This window comes from Oncorhynchus keta, unplaced genomic scaffold, assembly GCF_023373465.1.
Source record: "Oncorhynchus keta strain PuntledgeMale-10-30-2019 unplaced genomic scaffold, Oket_V2 Un_contig_1425_pilon_pilon, whole genome shotgun sequence".
Lineage (NCBI taxonomy): Eukaryota > Metazoa > Chordata > Actinopteri > Salmoniformes > Salmonidae > Oncorhynchus > Oncorhynchus keta.
Window position 1 is genome coordinate 3,282 of NW_026278635.1, and position 21,968 is coordinate 25,249.

At 42.6% G+C, this 21,968-nt stretch overlaps 1 protein-coding gene and 1 long non-coding RNA gene across 3 annotated transcripts; one reads left to right on the forward strand and one right to left on the reverse strand.

Annotated features, from left to right (window-relative positions):
- Window positions 1–1,088: 1,088 nt before the first annotated feature.
- aff1 (AF4/FMR2 family, member 1) lies at window positions 1,089–11,843 on the reverse strand. 2 transcript variants are annotated; one of them, XM_052501740.1, is made up of 7 exons: window positions 10,768–11,843; window positions 10,518–10,654; window positions 9,371–9,442; window positions 9,085–9,178; window positions 8,791–8,831; window positions 2,458–2,684; window positions 1,089–2,223 (listed from the first exon to the last, which is right to left on the reverse strand). In XM_052501740.1, exons 1-7 carry the CDS (start codon window positions 10,807–10,809, stop codon window positions 2,099–2,101), a joined length of 738 nt encoding a protein of 245 aa, XP_052357700.1. In that variant the 5' UTR covers window positions 10,810–11,843; the 3' UTR covers window positions 1,089–2,098. The 2 variants fall into 2 exon arrangements, with proteins under 2 accessions (XP_052357700.1, XP_052357699.1); XM_052501739.1 differs by having other exon boundaries at window positions 2,458–2,687; window positions 10,768–11,841.
- A 5,916-nt stretch (window positions 11,844–17,759) lies between these two features.
- LOC127918459 (uncharacterized) lies at window positions 17,760–21,085 on the forward strand. The gene is made up of 3 exons (XR_008100100.1): window positions 17,760–18,192; window positions 19,551–19,743; window positions 20,713–21,085. It is a non-coding gene; the product is annotated as an uncharacterized LOC127918459 (long non-coding RNA).
- The last annotated feature ends 883 nt before the right edge of the window (window positions 21,086–21,968 follow it).

Consider the following 21,968-nt stretch of genomic DNA (forward strand, 5'->3'; position numbering starts at 1 on the left):
GTAGAGCTCCGAGACAGGATTGTGTAGAGGTACAGGTCTGGGGAAGGGTGCCAGAAAATGTCTGCAATATTGAAGGTTCCCAAGAACACAGTGGCCTCCATCATTCTTAAATGGAAAAAGTTTGGAATTGCCAAGATTCTTCCTAGAGCTGGACGCTCAGCCAAACTGAGCAATCGAGGGAGAAGGGACTTGGTCAGGGAGGTGACCAAGAACCCGATGGCCACTCTGACAGTGCTTCAGTGATCCTCTTGCGGAGATGGAAAAACCTTCCAGAAGGACAACCATCTCTGTAGCACTCTACCAAATCAGGCCTTTATGGTAGAGTGGCCAGACAGAGTCCACTCCTCAGTAAAAAGGCACATGAAGGCCCACTTGCAATTTTCCAAAAGGCTCTAAAGACTCTCAGACAATGAGAAACAAGATTCTCTGGTCTGATGAAACCAAGATTGAACTCTTTGGCCTGAATGCCAAGCATCACATCTGGAGGAAACCTGTGAAGCATGGTGGCAGCAGCAGCATCATGCTGTGGGGATGTTTTTCAGCGACAAGGGACTGGGACACTAGTCAGGATTGAGGAAAAGATGTATAGAGAGATCCTTGAGGGAAACCTGCTCCAGAGCACTCAGGGACTTCAGACTGGGGTGAAGGTTCACCTTCCAACAGGACAACGACCCGAAGCAAACAGCCAAGACAATGCAGGAGTGGCTTTGGGACAAGTCTCTGAATGTCCTTGAGTGGCCCAGCCAGAGCTGATTCTTGAACCCAATCTAATATCTCTGGAGAGACCTGAAAATAGCTGTGCAGCGACACTCCCCATCCAACCTGACAGAGCTTGAGAGGATCTGCAGAGAAGAATGGGAGAAACTCCCCAAATACAGGTGTGCCAAGCTTGTAGCATCCTACCCAAGACTCGAGGCTGTAATCACTACCAAAGGTGCTTCAACAAAGTATTGAAAAAGGGTGTGCATACTTACGTAAATGTGATTTAATTTTTTTATATGAATTTGAAAACATTGATATAAACTTGTTTTTGCTTTGCCCTTATGGGGTATTGTGTGTAGTTTGATGAAGGGCAACAAACAATATAATCCATTTTAGAATAAGGCTTTAATGTCACAAAATGTGGAAAAACTCAAGGGCTCTGAATAATTTCCGAATGCACTATATTTCCGTTATGACTGAATTAACATAGTGGACCCGTCCTGGCAGGTAGATTCAATCTCCTTTGAAGAGAAAAGAGAAGAATAATAATAAACAAACATATTCACAGAAAGTGACCAGGGCCATCTTGTGGCATGTCAATTTTTCAGGGCAAAACCAATTGAGAAATATTTTATGGAGCGCAGAGATACTGGTTATATTCTGCAGGAGTTGACCAATATTATTATTACTATTATTATAGGATGGGTCTGGGATGGATGGATACCTGTAGTTCTATAGGCCTTTTCAGCTGGGTGAAGTAAATATTGGCCATGACACCGCTTTTGATCAAACTAAATTTTACTGAAACAATATAAAAATAGTGATAATATAATAAGGCTAATAAATAAGCTTTTTATCATCACTGCTTTGCATTACCACAGGAGAAGGGTGGGAGGACTCTTTGACCCCTCCCAAGTCAGTTCTTCAGCCAAACTTCCCACTGTCTAACCCCCAGCGGATACAGGGCCCAGAGGGGTGGCCAGGCCACAGTCAGTTGGCTGTGTGATAAATTATTCAGAAAGGGAGAGTCTCATTCAGCTCACTACAGGTCTAGCAGGCCCTGCTGCCTCCAGAGATCCAGAGGTGGATGTGATAGTTGTTTTGTTAATGGACCCATCCATATGACCAACAGAGGACGAGGCCCCGGAAGTGTGTGGGACACAGGGTCTCTGAACATCAGTTTCATAGGTAGTTGGGAAAAATTTAATAAAAGTTGACTTTGTATCCATATGAACAACTTGTAGAGGAGGGACTTGGGATCCTGCTTTCACCTGATGGCCTGTCAATAAATAAAGCCAAATAGGATGTCCCGGACAGGGTTATCCAGGGCTGGGTACTGTAGGAGTATGGCAGGAGTAAGCAGGGCTGTGTAGTGCTGGGTGGGGTTGAGAAACAGTCACTGTGTCTCACAGGTGTCCAGTCGGAGCCACTGCAGTCCCTGCCGTGTGTGACGCACCAGAGAGCTCATGGTGGAGGTCAGGCTCAACTGGCCCAGAGCTGAGTCCAGCTCAGACAACAAACCTAGAGACACAAAAAAAGAGAAGAAAAGAGCCTGGATAAGTTAATACCAACATTAGATGGAGTAGCAGGAAAGAAATGCTCACATGAATATTACTAAACCCATCACCAGTATTTTTTCCCAGTCATCATGACCTCAAGTAATGATATATAGAACTACAGCTTATAAAGAATCTGTTCAGGTGTAATAATATCCTTGTGTAAGACTATTTAACCTTCCCCTCTGCTCCTCCTTACCACTGCCTCTGTGTGCCAGCTCGTCAGCCTGCTCCCAGATGTCGTGAGCACTCAGGAAGAGTGCTGTGATGTTGACGTAGGACGATGCCACCTGCTGGATGACCTGGGGAATGGCCACAGTGCTCACATTGCCGATCCCCACCCCACTGCTGTGATTGGAGCCTGGCCCAGAGCTGGCTGTGCTGGCAGGAGACGGCATGGGAGACATGGGGGATGGTGTGCCCGTGCTTCTGGGAAAGAGAGGGCAGGATGGGGCATGAGTTACCTTTTATTTAACTAGGCAAGTCAGTTAAGAACAAATTCTTATTTTCAATGACGGCCTAGGAACGGTGGGTTAACTGCCTTGTTCAGTGGCAGAACGACAGATTTTTACCTTGTCAGCTCAGGGATTCAATCTTGCAACTTTTCGATTACTAGTCCAACGCTCTAACCACTATGCTACCTCCCGCCACGGATGGGACTGAGCACATAATACGATGACTTCCAACAGTATATATACACTTATTAATAAGTGGGTTGAATGAGATGTACAGTCGTGGACAAAAATATTGGCACCCTTGCACTTTTTCAAATAATGCACCATTTCTTCCAGAAATGTGTGCAGTTGAACAAAACAACCAGATAATTATCTGAGGAGATCAGATACAAGATTGGAGCCAAGCATGGACAATCGAGGCTACAAGTTCATCTCCAGAGACCTTGATGTTCCTGTTTCCACCGTAAGTAATGTAATCAAAAAGTTTAAGGTCCATGCCACTGTAGCCAACCTCACTGGACGTGGCCACAAGAGAAAACTTAATGGAAGATTGCAGCAAAGCATTGTTTGAATGGTGGAGAAAGCACCTCAGTCAACTGCCACACAGATTCAAGCTGACATTCAGACAGTTTCAACTCACACAATCCGTCGCCAACTCAATGAAAAGGGGTTACATTGTAGGAGTCCCAAGAGGACCCCTCTGCTGAGAGGAAGACATAAGAAAGCCCGACTGCAATTTGCCAAAACACAGCTGAACATGCCAAAATCCTTCTGGGAGAAAATCCTGTAGAGAGATGAGACCAATTTACAGCTTTTTGGTAAAAGCACACCATCTATACAGAAAACAAAATTAAGCTTTCAAAGAAAAGAAAACCCTCCCTACAGTCAAACATGGAGGTTGTGATGTTTTGGGGTTGCTTTGCTGCCTCTGGAACTGGGTGCCTTGAACGTGTGCATGGCATCATGAAATCAGGTTGTGGCGAAATCTGCACGGAGACTTCACCGTGCACTGCCACTTTAAGAGCGCATGAGCAGTAAGGAAGGAGGAAATAAAGAGAGCTCATTCAGCTCTTTGGGGAGGAGCTCTTTGGTGGCGCGCCAGTTTGATTGTGTGTGCTGCAGAAGTTTTGTTTGTTTTCAGCGTTTGTAGTTTATAAAGTATTTAACTCAATCATCGGTGTGATCGCTTTAGATCGTGGTTATTTTTGTTTGGGACCGCGGATGTTATGGATCGCATGGATTAGTAGCAACATTGTTGCGAAGTTTTAACATACAAACCAACAAACCATCGGACAGTCAGGCAGTACACCGGCAGGCCTGAGGACCACAGCTAAGATTTCTCTTTTTCTCTTCCCTCTCGTTCCAGTGCTTTACCCTGCAACAGACTCTCTATTTTTCAAACGCACTTCCCATTGAAGTTCATTAGAGCTGGACTATTATTGCCCTGCCAGAAGCATTTTGATGGACATTTTAGTTAAAAGGGAAGTTGCTTGCAAGTTGTGTATTGAGGTGAGGTGTACTACTGACATGTGGCCGAGAAGACTGTGGACATTTTTAAGGCCTTTGTTGTGTCGATGAACACTTCCCACATTCATACCCTCTGCACTCATCCACTAGAAAATAATACAGATTATTGCAAATCCTGTGTTGATGACTGGGTTCGTTCTTGTATGAAGTTGCTGTTGAATTGCTCTGCCATTATTCGTATTAGTATTATTGTATGAGGTATTCTTGTTGGGGTTACCCCTGTGCTGTGATGTGGGTTTTATGGTGTGTATTCTCTTTTCTCTCCACTGGCTATCTGCTAAACAGGCTACACTCTAGGCAGTCTCTTCTGCTGATGTGTGTGGGTCTGGTAGTAGTACTCTCTCTATTCTACTCTTTTCCTTTCGGCATGGTTAATACCTGCCTGGCGCCCAAACAAAATCTTTCTTTACCCTCTCTAATAAATACCGCTACAGAATTGGCGCCCGAACAGGGATTTGAAGAGAAACACTCATGACAACATCCACACAAGGTTGAATCATGTCTTTTGTTGCACCACCTCCAAACTAAAAACCCTGTTCCCTCATCCCAGTATACCCATAACTCTCCTGGGGCTAAACCGTCTCAGATATTTGTACCCAAGATCCACGACAAATGTCCAGTTGTGTGTTGGAGGTGTAAAGTCCAACATCCTCCAGATTCTTGCCCGCTCTATGTCCAGCGTCAAGATTCAGGAAAAGTTCAGAAAGGACCGAAGACTGAAAGTCTAGACAGGTGTGGGGGCTTGCATACAATTGGGTCAGCCTTAATGCCCACCATGAAGCCTTTAGACAGCACAGCTAGCGGTCTTATTCCTATTCCGCAACAACTATTGGTTCCTCTGACTGTTAGGAACTGGAGAGGTAAGGCCATAATCGACACAGGGGCATCTTACACCCCGATGCATGAGGAGCTATGAACATGGGAGGAGGGACCATTGTACTTGGCCAATGGAGAACCTACCACTCCCTTGGGCTGGATTAGTATAATAATAAAACTGCATGGTGAGACTATTAACCTTCCTGTGGCAATTCTTGCAGATTCAAACCTTGCATTTGATGTAGTCCTTGGCCTATACTTCCTGTTCTTCAGTGGACTGACCATCTCTATGTCCGAACCCTCCTATCGGCTACACTCGGACTATTCCCAGCCTCATCCATTTCAACCTGGTAATGCACTGATTTCAGGTTGGAGCCTGCTACATTATGCAGAGTCTGGACAAGGTCAAGTCAGAGACAGAGAAAATATAAAGAGACAAAGACAAAAACATGTTCCACCATGGAAGTCTGAGAACCCAACTATCACCCTGATTACCGCCGTACCCCCCCTTCTATCCGAGAGCAAAAGCAAACCTGATGCTGATTTCTACATCAAACAAGCGGTGGAACAGGCATGTCTGTCGGATGATGAAAGGTGGCAGCTCTCCCAGATGTTGGACATGAACAGTGAGGTCTGTACTCTTACACTCGGCCGTACAATCGTCTTCAAACACAAAATCTATACTCGGGATGAGGTCCCCATTAAGCAGCTATTTGGGTAGAATAGTGACTACTGAAGCTAAAACTACTGGATTTTAACATTTAGGCTATCCCCCGCCAAACTGGCAATTCTCAATGAACAGCTCAAAAGCATGTTGGAGAATGGAATTGTGGAACCTTCTTTTTCTGGATGGACTTCTCCGGTTGTCCTGATTCCTAAGAAAGATGGTGGATATCGATTCTGTGTGGACTACAGGAAGCCGAATGCCATAACAGAAAGCGATGCCTACCCTCTACCAAACATAAATGACATACTGGAATCTCTGGCAGGAGCATCCATCTTTAGTAATCTGGATCTGAACAGTGGCTATTGGCAGGTGTCAATGGATCCCGCTAGTCAGGACAAGACTGCTTTTGTCACCCCTGCTGGTTTGTACTCCTTCAAAATCATGCCTTTTGGTTTGAAGAATGCTCCAGCAACCTTCCAACGGTTGATGGAGACTGTCCTGGGAGATTTGAGGGGTAGAAATTGTCTTATGTATCTGGATGACATCATAATCTACTCCTCCTCTGTCGTGGATCATCTGCAAGACATTCAGTCAGTCTTCGACAGACTAAAGGCTGCAGGTTTGACCTTGAACTTGAAGAAGTGTCGTTTCTGTCTGCCAGAACTCAAGTTCCTTGGTCATATGGTTAATGCTGAAGGTATTCATGCAGATCCAGCCAAAGTCCCAATTCCCACATCCCTCAAGGCTGTTCAGGGGTTTCTGGGTATGGCTGGATGGTACCACAGGTTTGTGCCTGATTTTTCAAAGGTAGCCGAACCCCTCAACCACCTTAAGAAGAAAGGTGTGAAATTCCAATGGACCCCTGCATGCCAAGATGCATTTGAAGCACTCAAAAACAGTCTAATTACTCCTCCAGTGCTTGGACATCCTAACCTGAATGCTCATTTCATTGTGTACACGGATGCAAGTCAAACAGGACTTGGAGCAGTCTTGGCTCAACAAACAGGACTTGGAACAGAAGAAGTTCTTGCCTATGCAAGTCACACCCTTAATTCAGCCGAGAGGAATTATTCAACGACTGAAAGGGAGTGCCTCGCTGTGGTCTGGGCTTTGGAGAAATGGAGCTACTACTTGGAGGCAAAGATCTTCACCGTTGTCACAGACCATGCTGCTCTGCAGTGGGTTCTGGCATCAGACAAGACCAACAGCCGTCTTATTCGTTGGTCTATCAGACTGCAGAAGTTTGACTTCATCATTGAGTATCGCAAAGGACGTTTTGGAACGTTGGAACGTTGTACCAGATGCCCCTTCTCGGATTACAGAGACTGCCAATGTTTGTCCTCCCTTGTGCAGTACTTATACTACCGCTAAATGTCTGGATGATTTCTTTCCTCTGGATGATGAGAGTGTATGGAGAGCACAGCAGAAGGATGCTGCCATCATGGCGATCGACAAGAGTCTGTCGGAAGAAGACTCCAAGAGTCGCTTCAATGACAAGTATAGCATAATTCAGGATAAAGTGTATCGAAAAACTCCAAGAGGAGATGGAATACACAGCACCCATTATCGCGTCTTCATTCCCTCTACATTGTGTGACCAGATAATCCAAGTTTATCATGCCAATCCCATGAGTGGCCATCTTGGAGTTTTTAAAACTTATCGAAGACTACAAAAGGTGGTTTACTGGCCAGGCATGTGGGTTGTTTCCCGGAAGTTTGTACAGCAGTGTGAAGTCTGCCATAAATACAAACCAGACATTGGCAGACCTGCTGGGAAAATGCGGCAGACCGTGGTGAACCATCCAAATTAAATGTTGGGAATTGACCTCATGGGACCTTTTCCTCACAGCCGGGGGGACACGGAATGAATTTTTATTGGTGGTAGTGGACTACTACACACACTGGGTGGAGTTGTTTCCCCTCCGCAAAGCCACTGCATCAGCCATTGCTCTAAATCTGCGAAGGGAGGTTTTACCAGATTCGGAATTCCCGACCAAATCCTCTGACCGAGGTCCGCAGTTCATATCAGGAATATACAAAGAGCTCTGTACCTACTGGGGTGTAATTGCCAAGCTGACCACAGCCTACCATCCTCAGAACAACCTGACCGAGAGGGTAAACCGAACCCTGAAGCGGATGATTGCTTCATTCGTGGGGGATCAGCACACAAGGTGGGATCAGCATCTTCCAGAATTTCACTTTGCACTGAACTCTGCCGTGCAGGAGACTTCTGGGGTCACTCCCGCCGAACTCTACCTGGGAAGACCACTAAAAGGTCCGATGGACAGGGTCTTTCAAAGTTCGAATGTTTCACCTGACTGCCCAGCATTTGATGCCGTACAACACCACCACACCTTGCTAGCCAGAGTGGAGGCCAGCAAAACCAAAGCCAAACAACGACAGCTGAGAAACTATGACAAACATAGACGAGACGTGTGTTTTCCACCCCAGTCTCGTGTCTGGGTACGTTCACATCATCTGTCAAAGGCATCTAAGTTCACTGCCAAGCAAGCTTCGAGATGGAAAGGTCCATACCGTGTAGTGCAGCAGTTGGGACCAGTGAACTACTTGGTCTGTTTGGAGGACACTGGGGAAGATGTCTGGACAGTGCATGTTGTTGACCTAAAGTGTGCAAAGCCCTTAATTTAAGAGACTTACCCAAAAAGACTCAAAGCTGTAAACACAGCCAGAGGCATTTTTAACATGCATTTACTGAGGTGGACTACTCTGTTGGAACTAGAAGCATAATAATTATTTCGCTGCACCTGCAAAATAATTTGATATCTTCAAAAAAGAACAGGAATTTCACATTATTATGAAAAGGGTATACTAAAATATGAAAATACAAGTCATGTCTAAAAATCGAATTCTAGCATCGCTATATTCTTATGTCCTCCGGATTAGAGAAGAAAGTTGCTATTTTACCACCGCCCCCCTCTAGCCTCCATTGATTTAGTCACCCTAATATTAGCCAACCTAAAAGGGTTCTGACTAAATGCTAAAGCAGGAGACAGGACACACAAAGGGAAAAGGCTGAGCAGAGGACAACCACTAGGTAAAATACTTACTTTGAGACACATTGGGAGGGGGCTGCAGACTTGGTGGAGCTCTGAAAAAGAGAATTTAAGATCCGATTCAGTCAAACTCATTTGCTATTTAACCATGTCTCTACACACATTGACAATTTAATATTCATTTGAATTTACACCAACATACGTTTTGATTACTCAATAGTAATCCAAGTACTCAACTAGTTGTGTGCTCAGAACGTCGCTGCCATTTATTTTCCAGTGAATGTGTGTACACGACACACACAAAGACATGCAGAAACAAAGGACCAACATGTGATCCTTGAAGCCTACCTTGAAATGATCCGTGAGGGTCCTTGAATACTTAAGTGCCGTTTCTCTTTTGTAGCGAAACATGGCCATCTGTAGAAGGGACTGGCACCTCATACTGACAGACAATAACAAAAAGGTTACATTCTCATAATCCTCTGCAGGAATACTTCAGTTCACTGGCTTGAGGTAAAATGGATCCAAAGTGACACTACTTGACATTTATGTTACATTTAACAGAACTATAGTGAACTATTGTGCGGTGTAGCAGGGTATATATTACATATAGTAGGGTCTGGTATCTAGTTACCATAATATTGTAAAATCCTTGTCTGTAACAGGGGCAGAGGGGTCCACAGAGCCCTTCAGTTTCAGTATGAACCTGAAAGAGTAGAGGTGGCATTTAAAAAAGCACAGGAAACAAAGCAAAGGTGAGTTCACAAAAAAAAAGGAACTCATCATGAGGGGTCGCAGTGGCTCGTTGCCTCATCCATACCCACACATGTAATCAGAGTCGGCCCTAGCCTTTGAGGCCCTGAGCCTCATGAAGCTGGATGAGAGAATGCCAAGAGTGTGCAAAGCAGTCATCAAGGCAAAAGGTGTATATTTTGAAGAATCTCAAATATATTTTGATTTGTTTAACACTTTTTTGGTTACTACATGATTCCATATGTGTCATTTCAATAGTTTTGATGTCTTCATTATTATTCTACAATGTAGAATAAAGTACAAATAATGAAAAACCCTGGAATGAGTAGGTGTCCAAACTTTTGACAGGTACTGTATGTAAATGAGATTTCTGTATTTCATTTTTGATACATCCGTGAAATTCTTAATTGAATAAAACAAACTTTTGAATGTAGTTTTTATGACGTGCACCCCAATAAAATACATACCATATAACCTACACAGGTTTCACGTGTGTAGCTGGTTGGCACTACAGTCAGAGGCTCCTATGTGTAGCAATTTGAAGTGGTAGACCTCTAATTTCATGCAAAATGGAATTAGTTAGCTAAATGAGAAGGAGTAGGCTAGCAGGAGCAACCGACAGGTTTAATCTGAATGGAGTTGTAGAAAAGGACGGGGAGTGCAGCAACTAGTCTAGCTAGCTGACATCTGGCCATCTTCTCTTCATTAAATCAATTTGATGCAGTAAAGACAGCCACTGCCAGATGGGATAATAGACAAACTTGTAAATGCCATAGGTTATCTCCCTCCTCCCTCCTGTCTCACACACACACACACCATCGGGCCGTGAACATCCTCTGAGGCGTGCAGGCTGCACAGCAAACAAGTGTCCAAGTTTAAATAAAGTCACAAAAAATAAATGTTTTACAACTATCTGGATATCCCCCAAAAATGTATTATTATTCAAACCTGAAAATATTTCAAATGCCCACCCCTACTCACTACAGCTAAGGAGCTCTATCTAGTACGTATTGTTTTGGGCTGCTTACCTTATCAGATCCAAGGTTTCAGCAAACATCGTATATGCCGACTTCGGGGTCTGGGGATCGGTTTCCATAGCGATGCCGCTCTCCACAAAGGACATGGCAGCATCGAGGTAGTTGAAAGCTTTGCCCACCTTATCAGACTGGAGAAAACAAAAAACGCACAGACCTTTGTTTAGAATCCATTGCGATTGTCACAAGTGAAAGAAAAATACTGAATTGAGAGAGAATGAGAGTGTAAAAATAGGACTATTACCGTGGCATCTGCTTTGTGCTTGAGTTTTTTGGCTTCCTTCATATGATACTCCACTGGGTGCTGCCTGTGGGTGGCAGGAACAGAGGTATATAAACTCAGCAAAAAAAGAAACGTCCTCTCAGTCAACTGTGTTAATTTTCAGCAAATGTGTAAATATTTGTATGAACATAACAGATTCAACAACTGAGACAAACTGACCAAGTTCCACAAACATGTGACTAACAGAAATGGAATAATGTGTTACTCCACTCTTCCATCAAGGAACATACAAGTTCCCGGACATTTTTGAGGGGAATGGCCCTAGCCCTCACTCCAATCCAACAGGTCCCAGATGTGCTCCATGGGATTGAGATCCAGGCTCTTCACTGGACATGGCAGAACACTGACATTCCTGTCTTGAAGGAAATCATGAACAGAATGAGCTGTATGGTTGGTGGCATTGTCATGCTGGAGGGTCATGTCAGGATGAGCCTGCAGGAAGGGTACCACATGAGAGAGGAGGATGTCTTCCCTGTAACGCACAGCATTGAGATTGCCTGCAATGACAACAAGTTCAGTCCCATGACGGACCCTCCACCTCCAAATCGATCCCGCTCCAGAAAACAGGCCTCGGTGTAACGCTCAATCCTTCGACAATAAACGTGAATCCGACCATGACCTTTGGTGAGACAAAACCGTGACTCGTCAGTGACGAGCACTTTTGCCAGTCCTGTCTGGTCCAGCAACGGTGGGTTTGTGCCCATAGGCAACGTTGTTGCCGGTGATGTCTGGTGAGGACCTGCCTTACAACAGGTCTACAAGCCCTCAGTCCAGCCTCTCTCAGCCTATTGCGGACAGTCTGAGCACTGATGGAGGGATTGTGCAATCCTGGTGTAACTCAGGCAGTTGTTGCCATTCTGTACCTGGCCCACAGGTGTGATGTTCAGATGTACCGATCCAGTGCAGGTGTTACACGTGGTCTGCCAGTGCAAGGACGATCAGCTGTCTGTCCCGTCTCCCTGTAGCGCTGTCTTTGGCGTCTCACAGTACGGACATTGCAATTTATAGTTCAGACCACATCTGCAGTCCTCATGCCTCCTTGCAGCATGCCTAAGGCACGTTCACACAGATAAGCAGGAACCCTGGGCATCTTTCTTTTAGTGTTTTTCAGAGTCAGTAGAAAGTGCCCTAAGTTTTTATAACTGTGACCTTAATTGCCTACCTTCTGTAAGCTGTTAGTGTCTTAACAACTGCTCCACAGGTGCATGGTCATTCATTGTTTATGGTTCATTGAACAAGCATGGGAAACGGTCTTTAAACACTTTACAATGAAGAACTGTTAAGTTTGGGATTATTACAAATTATCTTTGAAAGACAGGGTCCTGAAAAGGATAAGTATGGTCACTGTTGGGACGACTTCGTCGATGCACTTATTGTTGAAACTGAGGTGGTACACTCCTCAATGCCATTGGATGAATTCCAGAACATATTCCAGTCTGTGCTAGCAAAACAGTCCTGTAGCGTAGCATCTGACCACTTCCGTATTGAGTCACTGGTACTTCCTGCTTTATTTTTTGCTTGTAAGCAGGAATCAGGAGGATAGAATTATGGTCAGATATGCCAAATGTAGGGCGAGGGAGAGCTTTGTATGCGTCTGTGTGTCAGAATATATTTTCCTCTGGTCGCACATGTAACATGCCGGTAGAAATGAGGTAAAACTGATTTAAGTTGGCCTGCATTAACCTCTCTGCGCACCGAACCCGTTAGCGGGATTAAATTCGACAACATACGGTGATTGCTACATAAATAGTAATATTAAACATTCATGAAAATACAAGTGTCTCACATGGGTCGAAAGCCTAGAATCTTGCTAATCCAACTGCGTTGTCAGATTTAAAAAAGGATTTACTGCGAAATAATACGATGCGATTATCTGAGAACAAAGTCCCACAAAAAATAACTATTTCAACCAGCACAGGTGTAACATCACAAATTGCAATAAAATAAATAGTTTACCTTTGACGATCTTCCTCTGTTTGCAATCCCAATGCTCATTGTTACACAATGAATGGCCTTTTGTTTGATAAAATCCATTTTTATAGCCGAACCCGAAACATTTTGTGAACCGCTTGTGTCGTGAATTCCGTCTCATTCCATTTTCGACGACACATTCGGTGTAAATGCACACACGAAACGTGACTTTTCCAGTCATGTTTGGTTTCATTGCAATCACCTGGTTTGTTTGTAACACAACCAAACCTGATGGGTCATTTCGCGTATTGACTGAAAGAAACCGATTTGAAGACAACAAGTAATGACATCATTGTGCACCAATGATATGACAGCCGCTGTTTCGTTGATTGACTGTATTTTAACCCAATGACCACTGATCGTCTTGAAATCTAGCTGGGTAGATAGCCATTGAGCTGAGGTAAACGGCAATATGTAATGTTTATGTGTTGGAAGACCAACCCATGTAGTAAACTCCGGCGTAAAGAGGTTCATTCGCCATTGAAGATTCATACCGGAAGGAGCCACGCATGTTACGCACAGCGGTGTTTTGGTAAAGCGCATCAACAGCTGTTAATAAATCAATCAGTATGGCGACTAAGTCAGGGAAAGCTAAATCTAAGTCTAGATATACAGATGTACACACCATTTTAGAAGAAATTGATCGGGAAAGTGAGAGAGATTGTTGGAGGACGATTCATTTAGCGATTCCCAAATGGAGGAATATTTTTTGAATGGAGAGGACATCGTTTTGGACTGGTAAGTTCTTCTCATGCTAATGCCGTTGTTAGAAATGAATAATATAAAATATTATTTGTGAAATGAAATAGCCTGTTTGAGGCTGTTGAGGGGAGTGCAGGCCCACAACAATTGCCAAAGTGAAATGGAGACAGATACAGCTGGTCTGTTGTAATATAATAAAGACAGTAGATCTAGCTGAAATGTCATAATATAAAATAGACATTAGATCTAGCTGGTCTGTCATAATATATTCAACCTTATGTTCCTTGTACTCTAAATACACTGCTCAAAAAAATAAAGGGAACACTTAAACAACACAATGTAACTCCAAGTCTATCACACTTCTGTGAAATCAAACTGTCCACTTAGGAAGCAACACTGATTGACAATACATTTCACATGCTGTCGTGCAAATGGAATAGACAACAGGTGGAAATTATAGGCAATTAGCAAGACACCCCCAATAAAGGAGTGGTTCTGCAGGTGGTGACCACAGACCACTTCTCAGTTCCTATGCTTCCTGGCTGATGTTTTGGTCACTTTTGAATGCTGGCTGGCGGTGCTTTCACTCTAGTGGTAGCATGAGACAGAGTCTACAACCCACACAAGTGGCTCAGGTAGTGCAGCTCATCCAAGATGGCACATCAATGCGAGCTGTGGCAAGAAGGTTTGCTGTGGCAAGAAGGTTTGCAGTGTCTGTCAGCGTAGTGTCCAGAGCATGGAGGCGCTACCAGGAGACAGGCCAGTACATCAGGAGACGTGGAGGAGGCCGTAGGAGGGCAACAACCCAGCAGCAGGACCGCTACCTCTGCCTTTGTGCAAGGAGGAGCACTGCCAGAGCCCTGCAAAATGACCTCCAGCAGGCCACAAATGTGCATGTGTCTGCTCAAACGGTCAGAAACAGACTCCATGAGGGTGGTATGAGGGCCCGACGTCCACAGTTGGGGGTTGTGCTTAGAGCCCAACACCGTGCAGGACGTTTGACATTTGCCAGAGAACACCAAGATTGGAAAATTCACCACTGGCGCCCTGTGCTCTTCACAGATGAAAGCAGGTTCACACTGAGCACATCTGACAGACGTGACAGAGTCTGGAGACGCCGTGGAGAACGTTCTGCTGCCTGCAACATCCTCCAGCATGACTAGTTTGGCAGTGGGTCTGTCATGGTGTGGGGTGGCATTTCTTTGGGGGGCCGCACAGCCCTCCATGTGCTCGCCAGAGGTAGCCTGACTGCCATTAGGTACCGATGAGATCCTCAGACCCCTTGTGAGACCATATGCTGGTGCGGTTGGCCCTGGGTTCCTCCTAATGCAAGACAATGCTAGACCTCATATGGCTGGAGTGTGTCAGCAGTGCCTGCAAGAGGAAGGCATTGATGCTATGGACTGGCCCGCCCGTTCCCCAGAACTGAATCCAATTGAGCACATCTGGGACATCATGTCTCGCTCTATCCACAGACTGTCCAGGAGTTGGCGGATGCTTTAGTCCAGGTCTGGGAGGAGATCCCTCAGGAGACCATCCGCCACCTCATCAGGAGCATGCCCAGGCGTTGTAGGGAGGTCATACAGGCACGTGGAGGCCACACACACTACTGAGCCTCATTTTGACTTGATTTAAGGACATTACATCAAAGTTGGATCAGCCTGTAGTGTGGTTTTCCACTTTAATTTTGAGTGCGACTCCAAATCCAGACCTCCATAGGTTGATAAATTTAAAGTATTTAATAAGAATATTTCATTCATTCAGATCTAGGATGTGTTATTTTAGCGTTCCCTTTATTTTTTTGAGCAGTGTATATATGTTTATTATACCTGTTTGATACAGGGCTCATATGTGAAACTTTTCTAAATGAACATTTCTTTCACAGTGACACGGACTCCGAATGGGAGCCCCCCAGTGCCAAGGTTTCCATCTCTCACTGAAGCTGGTTCATCCAGCTACTGCCACAAGTGGTGTTCATCTGCCCAAATGTATTTCTGCAGGCATGGATGTGCCTCAGGGCCAAAGGGGCACAGCATGGAGGCGTCGCTGTGTTCTTTGCAAAATGAAGTCCCCCATCACCTGCACCACATGCTTGGTGACCCTCTGCTTTATACAGCAGAAAGAGACTGCTATGGCACCTGGCATCAGCAGCACAATATTGTGTAGAGGACTGAGGCTCTTCCAAATAAAGAAAGTGTTATTTTGTAAATGTATATATCTTTTTTTCTCCATTTTTTTCGGGGGGTGTGTTAGAATACCATTTTGGTATTTTGTATATAGTTATTCCATTCAAAATGTCTAACTTCACCAATTTGGCCACTTGGGTACATTTGGGCTACTTGTGTGGGACACCTGGGGGACTTTATGATACATGTTATGTAGCACACTCATTTCCGAAGTTATCATTCTGAAACTTTGCACAAGTATTTTTGCCCTCTTATGTGTTTCACTGAAATTGTCCCCATCAGAATTTTTGTTTTGTCTCGTTCATTTTAAAGATGATACAACAATAAAAATGAAAAAACGTATGTTTTTTTCATTGTATTATCTAAACCAGATCTATTGTGTTATATTCTCCTACATTCAATTCACATTTACACAAACTTCAGTGTGTTTTATTTCAAATGAAATCAAGAATATGCATATCCTTGGTTCTGAGCCTGAGCTACAGGCAGTTAGATTTGGGTATGTCTTCAGGCGGAAATTGAAAAAAGTCGGGGGGTCCCCGGCCACTAGGAGCACCACTTCTGGATTAGCATTTTGTTTGCTTATGGCCTTCTATAGCTCGTTGAGTGGGTCTTAGTTCCAGCATTCTTTTGTGATGGTAAATATAGATTAACTCTACAGCTTATCATGAGGTACTCTACCTCAGGCAAGCAATACCTCGAGACACCAGCTATAATTTACCAATAGACACACAACCCCACCCCTTGTCTTACCAGATGTAGCTGTTCTGTTCTGACGTAGCTGTTCTACCGATGCACGGAAAACCCAGCCAACAGTATATTGTCATTGTTGTCGTTCAGCCACATCTCAGTGAAACATACGATATTACAGTTAATGTCCCATTGTAAGGGAATACCCCCTGTATTGGACAAAAATGAATGGCATGTCATTGGCATCGGACAAACCATATACACATTGGCCAATACCACCCAATTCGGCGTTGATTCATCCAAAGTGTATTGCAAATGCCATATGGTAATTGCCAGTTGTAACACTTTAAAAATTCAACAGGGGGCAAATGCGCTCCACCGGGGTTTTCATATTGGAGATGTAACCCAAATGAATGTCCAAAAGTAAAATTTTGAAAAAATGAACTTTTTTCAAAAACTTATCACCCCTTAAAAAAGTGCTTTCTGGACCGTTTTCGAAATTCTTTCGATTTTTTTGTCAATTACACATGTGTAAGAACTGTATGAATATACTTTTGTCCAATTTTATTATCATAATTTTTTAAATTTTTTTTATATGCGCATAAGGAATATGTTTTGTCCAATTCCAATATGATTTCATAGGAAGTCAAAAGTCAAAAGTCAAAAATGTCAAAATTTTGTAAAAACTTCACACACCCATAAAAAAGTGCTTTCTGGACCGTTTTCGAAATTCTTTCGATTTTTTTGTCAATTACACATGTGTAAGAACTGTATGAATATACTTTTGTCCAATTTTATTATCATAATTTTTTTTTAAAAATGTATATGCGCATAAGGAATATGTTTTGTCCAATTCCAATATGATTTCATAGGAAGTCAAAAAGTCAAAAGTCAAAAATGTCAAAATTTTGTAAAAACTTCACACACCCATAAAAAGTGCTTTCTGGACCGTTTTTCGAAATTCTTTCGATTTTTTGTCAATTACACATGTGTAAGAACTGTATGAATATACTTTTGTCCAATTTTATTATCATATTTTTTTTTTTTTTTTACATGCGCATAAGGAATATGTTTTGTCCAATTCCAATATGATTTCATAGGAAGTCAAAAGTCAAAAGTCAAAAATGTCAAAATTTTGTAAAAACTTCACACACCCTTAAAAAAGTGCTTTCTGGACCGTTTTTGAAATTCTTTCAATTTTTTGTCAATTACACATGTGTAAGAACTGTATGAATATACTTTTGTCCAATTTTATTATCATATTTTTTTATATATTTTTTTAAATTGTGCATAAGGATTTTTTTGTGGGCCAAATGACGTAAGAAATTTGACATGCTCAAAAAATCCTGCAGAAATGCAAAATTGACTGGCCTGATGAACTCGGGATGGCCGGGCAGTGATAGTTGTTCCTTTCCATCACTCGTTGTGTTGACTTCATCATGTCCATTTTGTGATGTTTTTTCACTATATAATCATATTGCAAGTGCACGTGCATTTGCAATATGTTTCAATGTGCATTTACCATATGAAATTTGACCTTGCTCAAAAATGCAAAATTGACTGGTCTGATGAACACAGGATGGCCGAGCAGTGATAGTTGTACATTTCCATCACTCGTTGTGTTGATTTCATCATGTCCATTAGGTGATGTTTTTACACTATAGAATCATATTGCAAGTGCGCGCGCATTTGCAATATGTTTCAATGTGCATTTACCATATGAAATTTGACATGCTCAAAAATGCAAAATTGACTGGTCTGATGGACACAGGATGGCCGAGCAGTGATAGTTGTACATTTCCATCACTCGTTGTGTTGATTTCATCATGTCCATTAGGTGATGTTTTTTTCACTATAGAATCATATTGCAAGTGCACGCGCATTTGCAATATGTTTCAATGTGCATTTACCATATGAAATTTGACATGCTCAAAAATGCAAAATTGACTGGTCTGATGAACACAGGATGGCTGAGCAGTGACAGTTGTACATTTCCATCACCTGTTGTGTTGATTTCATCATGTCCATTTGTTTATGTTTTCTCACTTTTGCAAAGTCACTGTGCATTTGCAATATGGTTCAATGGGCAGGTACCATCACGAATTTGTCATGCTATAAAAATCCTGCAGGAATGTGAAATTGACTGGTCTGATGAACACAGGATGGCCGAGCAGTGATAGTTGTACATTTCCATCACTTGTTGTGTTGATTTCATCATGTCCATTAGGTGATGTTTTTTCACTATAGAATCATATTGCAAATGCACGTGCATTGTTGTGCAACTGGTAACCCAAAATTAAAATATGGTTGTAAAATGCATTTACCGGGACTCCTATTATCCATGCCCGCTATGGGAGTACCCTACTACGGCCCTCTATCTATGGGGGCAGTCCTGAGTGCTTTATGGACTGTTTAAAATATTCTGATGGATACGCATGTTGTGCAACTGGTGATTGAAAATAGGCACCTGGTAACCCAAAAATGAAAATATGGTTGTGAATGCATTTACCGGTCATTCTGATATTAATGCCCGCTATGGGAACACAGGATGGCCGAGCAGTGATAGTTGTACATTTCCATCACTCGTTGTGTTGATTTCATCATGTCCATTAGGTGATGCTTTTACACTATAGAATCATATTGCAAGTGCGCGCGCATTTGCAATATGTTTCAATGTGCATTTACCATATGAAATTTGAAATGCTCAAAAATGCAAAATTGACTGGTCTGATGGACACAGGATGGCCGAGCAGTGATAGTTGTACATTTCCATCACTCGTTGTGTTGATTTCATCATGTCCATTAGGTGATGTTTTTTCACTATAGAATCATATTGCAAGTGCGCGCGCATTTGCAATATGTTTCAATGTGCATTTACCATATGAAATTTGACATGCTCAAAAATGCAAAATTGACTGGTCTGATGAACACAGGATGGCTGAGCAGTGATAGTTGTACATTTCCATCACCTGTTGTGTTGATTTCATCATGTCCATTTGTTTATGTTTTCTCACTTTTGCAAAGTCACTGTGCATTTGCAATATGGTTCAATGGGCAGGTACCATCACGAATTTGTCATGCTATAAAAATCCTGCAGGAATGTGAAATTGACTGGCCTGATGAACACAGGATGGCCTGGCAGTGATAGTTGTTCCTTTCCATCACTCGTTGTGTTGATTTCATCATGTCCATTAGGTGATGTTTTTTCACTATAGAATCATATTGCAAGTGCGCGCGCATTTGCAATATGTTTCAATGTGCATTTACCATATGAAATTTGACATGCTCAAAAATGCTAAATTGACTGGTCTGATGGACACAGGATGGCCGAGCAGTGATAGTTGTACATTTCCATCACTCGTTGTGTTGATTTCATCATGTCCATTAGGTGATGTTTTTCACTATAGAATCTTATTGCAAATGCACGTGCATTGTTGTGCAACTGGTAACCCAAAAATAAAAATATGGTTGTAAATGCATTTACCGGTCATTCTGATATTAATGCTCGCTATGGGAACACAGGATGGCCGGGCAGTGATAGTTGTACATTTCCATCACTCGTTGTGTTGATTTCATCATGTCCATTAGGTGATGTTTTTACACTATAGAATCATATTGCAAGTGCGCGCGCATTTGCAATATGTTTCAATGTGCATTTACCATATGAAATTTGACATGCTCAAAATGCAAAATTGACTGGTCTGATGGACACAGGATGGCCGAGCAGTGATAGTTGTACATTTCCATCACTCGTTGTGTTGATTTCATCATGTCCATTAGGTGATGTTTTACACTATAGAATCATATTGCAAGTGCGCGCGCATTTGCAATATGTTTCAATGTGCATTTACCATATGAAATTTGACATGCTCAAAATGCAAAATTGACTGGTCTGATGAACACAGGATGGCTGAGCAGTGATAGTTGTACATTTCATCACCTGTTGTGTTGATTTCATCATGTCCATTTGTTTATGTTTTCTCACTTTTGCAAAGTCACTGTGCATTTGCAATATGGTTCAATGGGCAGTACCATCACGAATTTGTCATGCTATAAAAATCCTGCAGGAATGTGAAATTGACTGGTCTGATGAACACAGGATGGCCGAGCAGTGATAGTTGTACATTTCCATCACGTTGTGTTGATTTCATCATGTCCATTAGGTGATGTTTTTACACTATAGAATCATATTGCAAGTGCGCACAACATTTGCAATATGTTTCAATGTGCATTTACCATATGAAATTTGACATGCTCAAAAATGCAAAATTGACTGGTCTGATGGACACAGGATGGCCGAGCAGTGATAGTTGTACATTTCCATCACTCGTTGTGTTGATTTCATCATGTCCATTAGGTGATGTTTTTTCACTATAGAATCATATTGCAAATGCACGTGCATTGTTGTGCAACTGGTAACCCAAAAATAAAAATATGGTTGTAAATGCATTTACCGGTCATTCTGATATTAATGCTCGCTATGGGAACACAGGATGGCCGGGCAGTGATAGTTGTACATTTCCATCACTCGTTGTGTTGATTTCATCATGTCCATTAGGTGATGTTTTTACACTATAGAATCATATTGCAAGTGCGCGCGCATTTGCAATATGTTTCAATGTGCATTTACCATATGAAATTTGACATGCTCAAAAATGCAAAATTGACTGGTCTGATGGACACAGGATGGCCGAGCAGTGATAGTTGTACATTTCCATCACTCGTTGTGTTGATTTCATCATGTCCATTAGGTGATGTTTTTACACTATAGAATCATATTGCAAAGTGCGCGCGCATTTGCAATGTTTCAATGTGCATTTACCATATGAAATTTGACATGCTCAAAAATGCAAAATTGACTGGTCTGATGGACACAGGATGGCCGAGCAGTGATAGTTGTACATTTCATCACTCGTTGTGTTGATTTCATCATGTCCATTAGGTGATGTTTTTACACTATAGAATCATATTGCAAGTGCGCGCATTTGCAATATGTTTCAATGTGCATTTACCATATGAAATTTGACATGCTCAAAAATGCAAAATTGACTGGTCTGATGAACACAGGATGGCTGAGCAGTGATAGTTGTACATTTCCATCACTTTCGTTGTGTTGATTTCATCATGTCCATTTGTTTATGTTTTCTCACTTTTGCAAAGTCACTGTGCATTTGCAATATGGTTCAATGGGCAGGTACCATCACGAATTTGTCATGCGATAAAAATCCTGCAGGAATGTGAAAATTGACTGGCCCGATGAACTCGGGATAGCTGGGCAGTGATTCTGGTTCATCTCCATGGCTCGTTAGGGTTGATTTCAGAATGTCACTTTTGGTGATGGTCCTCTCCGTTTAAACATATTGCTAATGTACAAAAGTCAACTAGCAAGTCAGTGTCCATCAGTCAATTAGATGTCATTTTGACACCAAACTGATACCAATTGACACCAAACCCACTTTTCCAACTCATTTTAGAAGCCAACTATCATATATGTCAGAGCAGGCCCATAATTCACAGCGCCTTTAGTTTAAAACATAATAAAAACGTAAAACACATAGTTACGTTCTAGCTGCGGGTCCAGGTCAGACATTATGTGAAGGCCTATGTGAGGCG

Coding starts and splice junctions, on each gene's coding strand:
- aff1 (XM_052501739.1), bottom strand. CDS start 10,809: ATGAAGGAAGCCAAAAAACTCAAGCACAAAGCAGATGCCACG. Junction 9,179..9,370: donor AAGGATTTTACAATATTATG/GTAACTAGATAC, acceptor ATTGTCTGTCAG/TATGAGGTGCCAGTCCCTTC. Junction 2,224..2,457: donor GCTGGCACACAGAGGCAGTG/GTAAGGAGGAGC, acceptor TTGTGTCTCTAG/GTTTGTTGTCTGAGCTGGAC.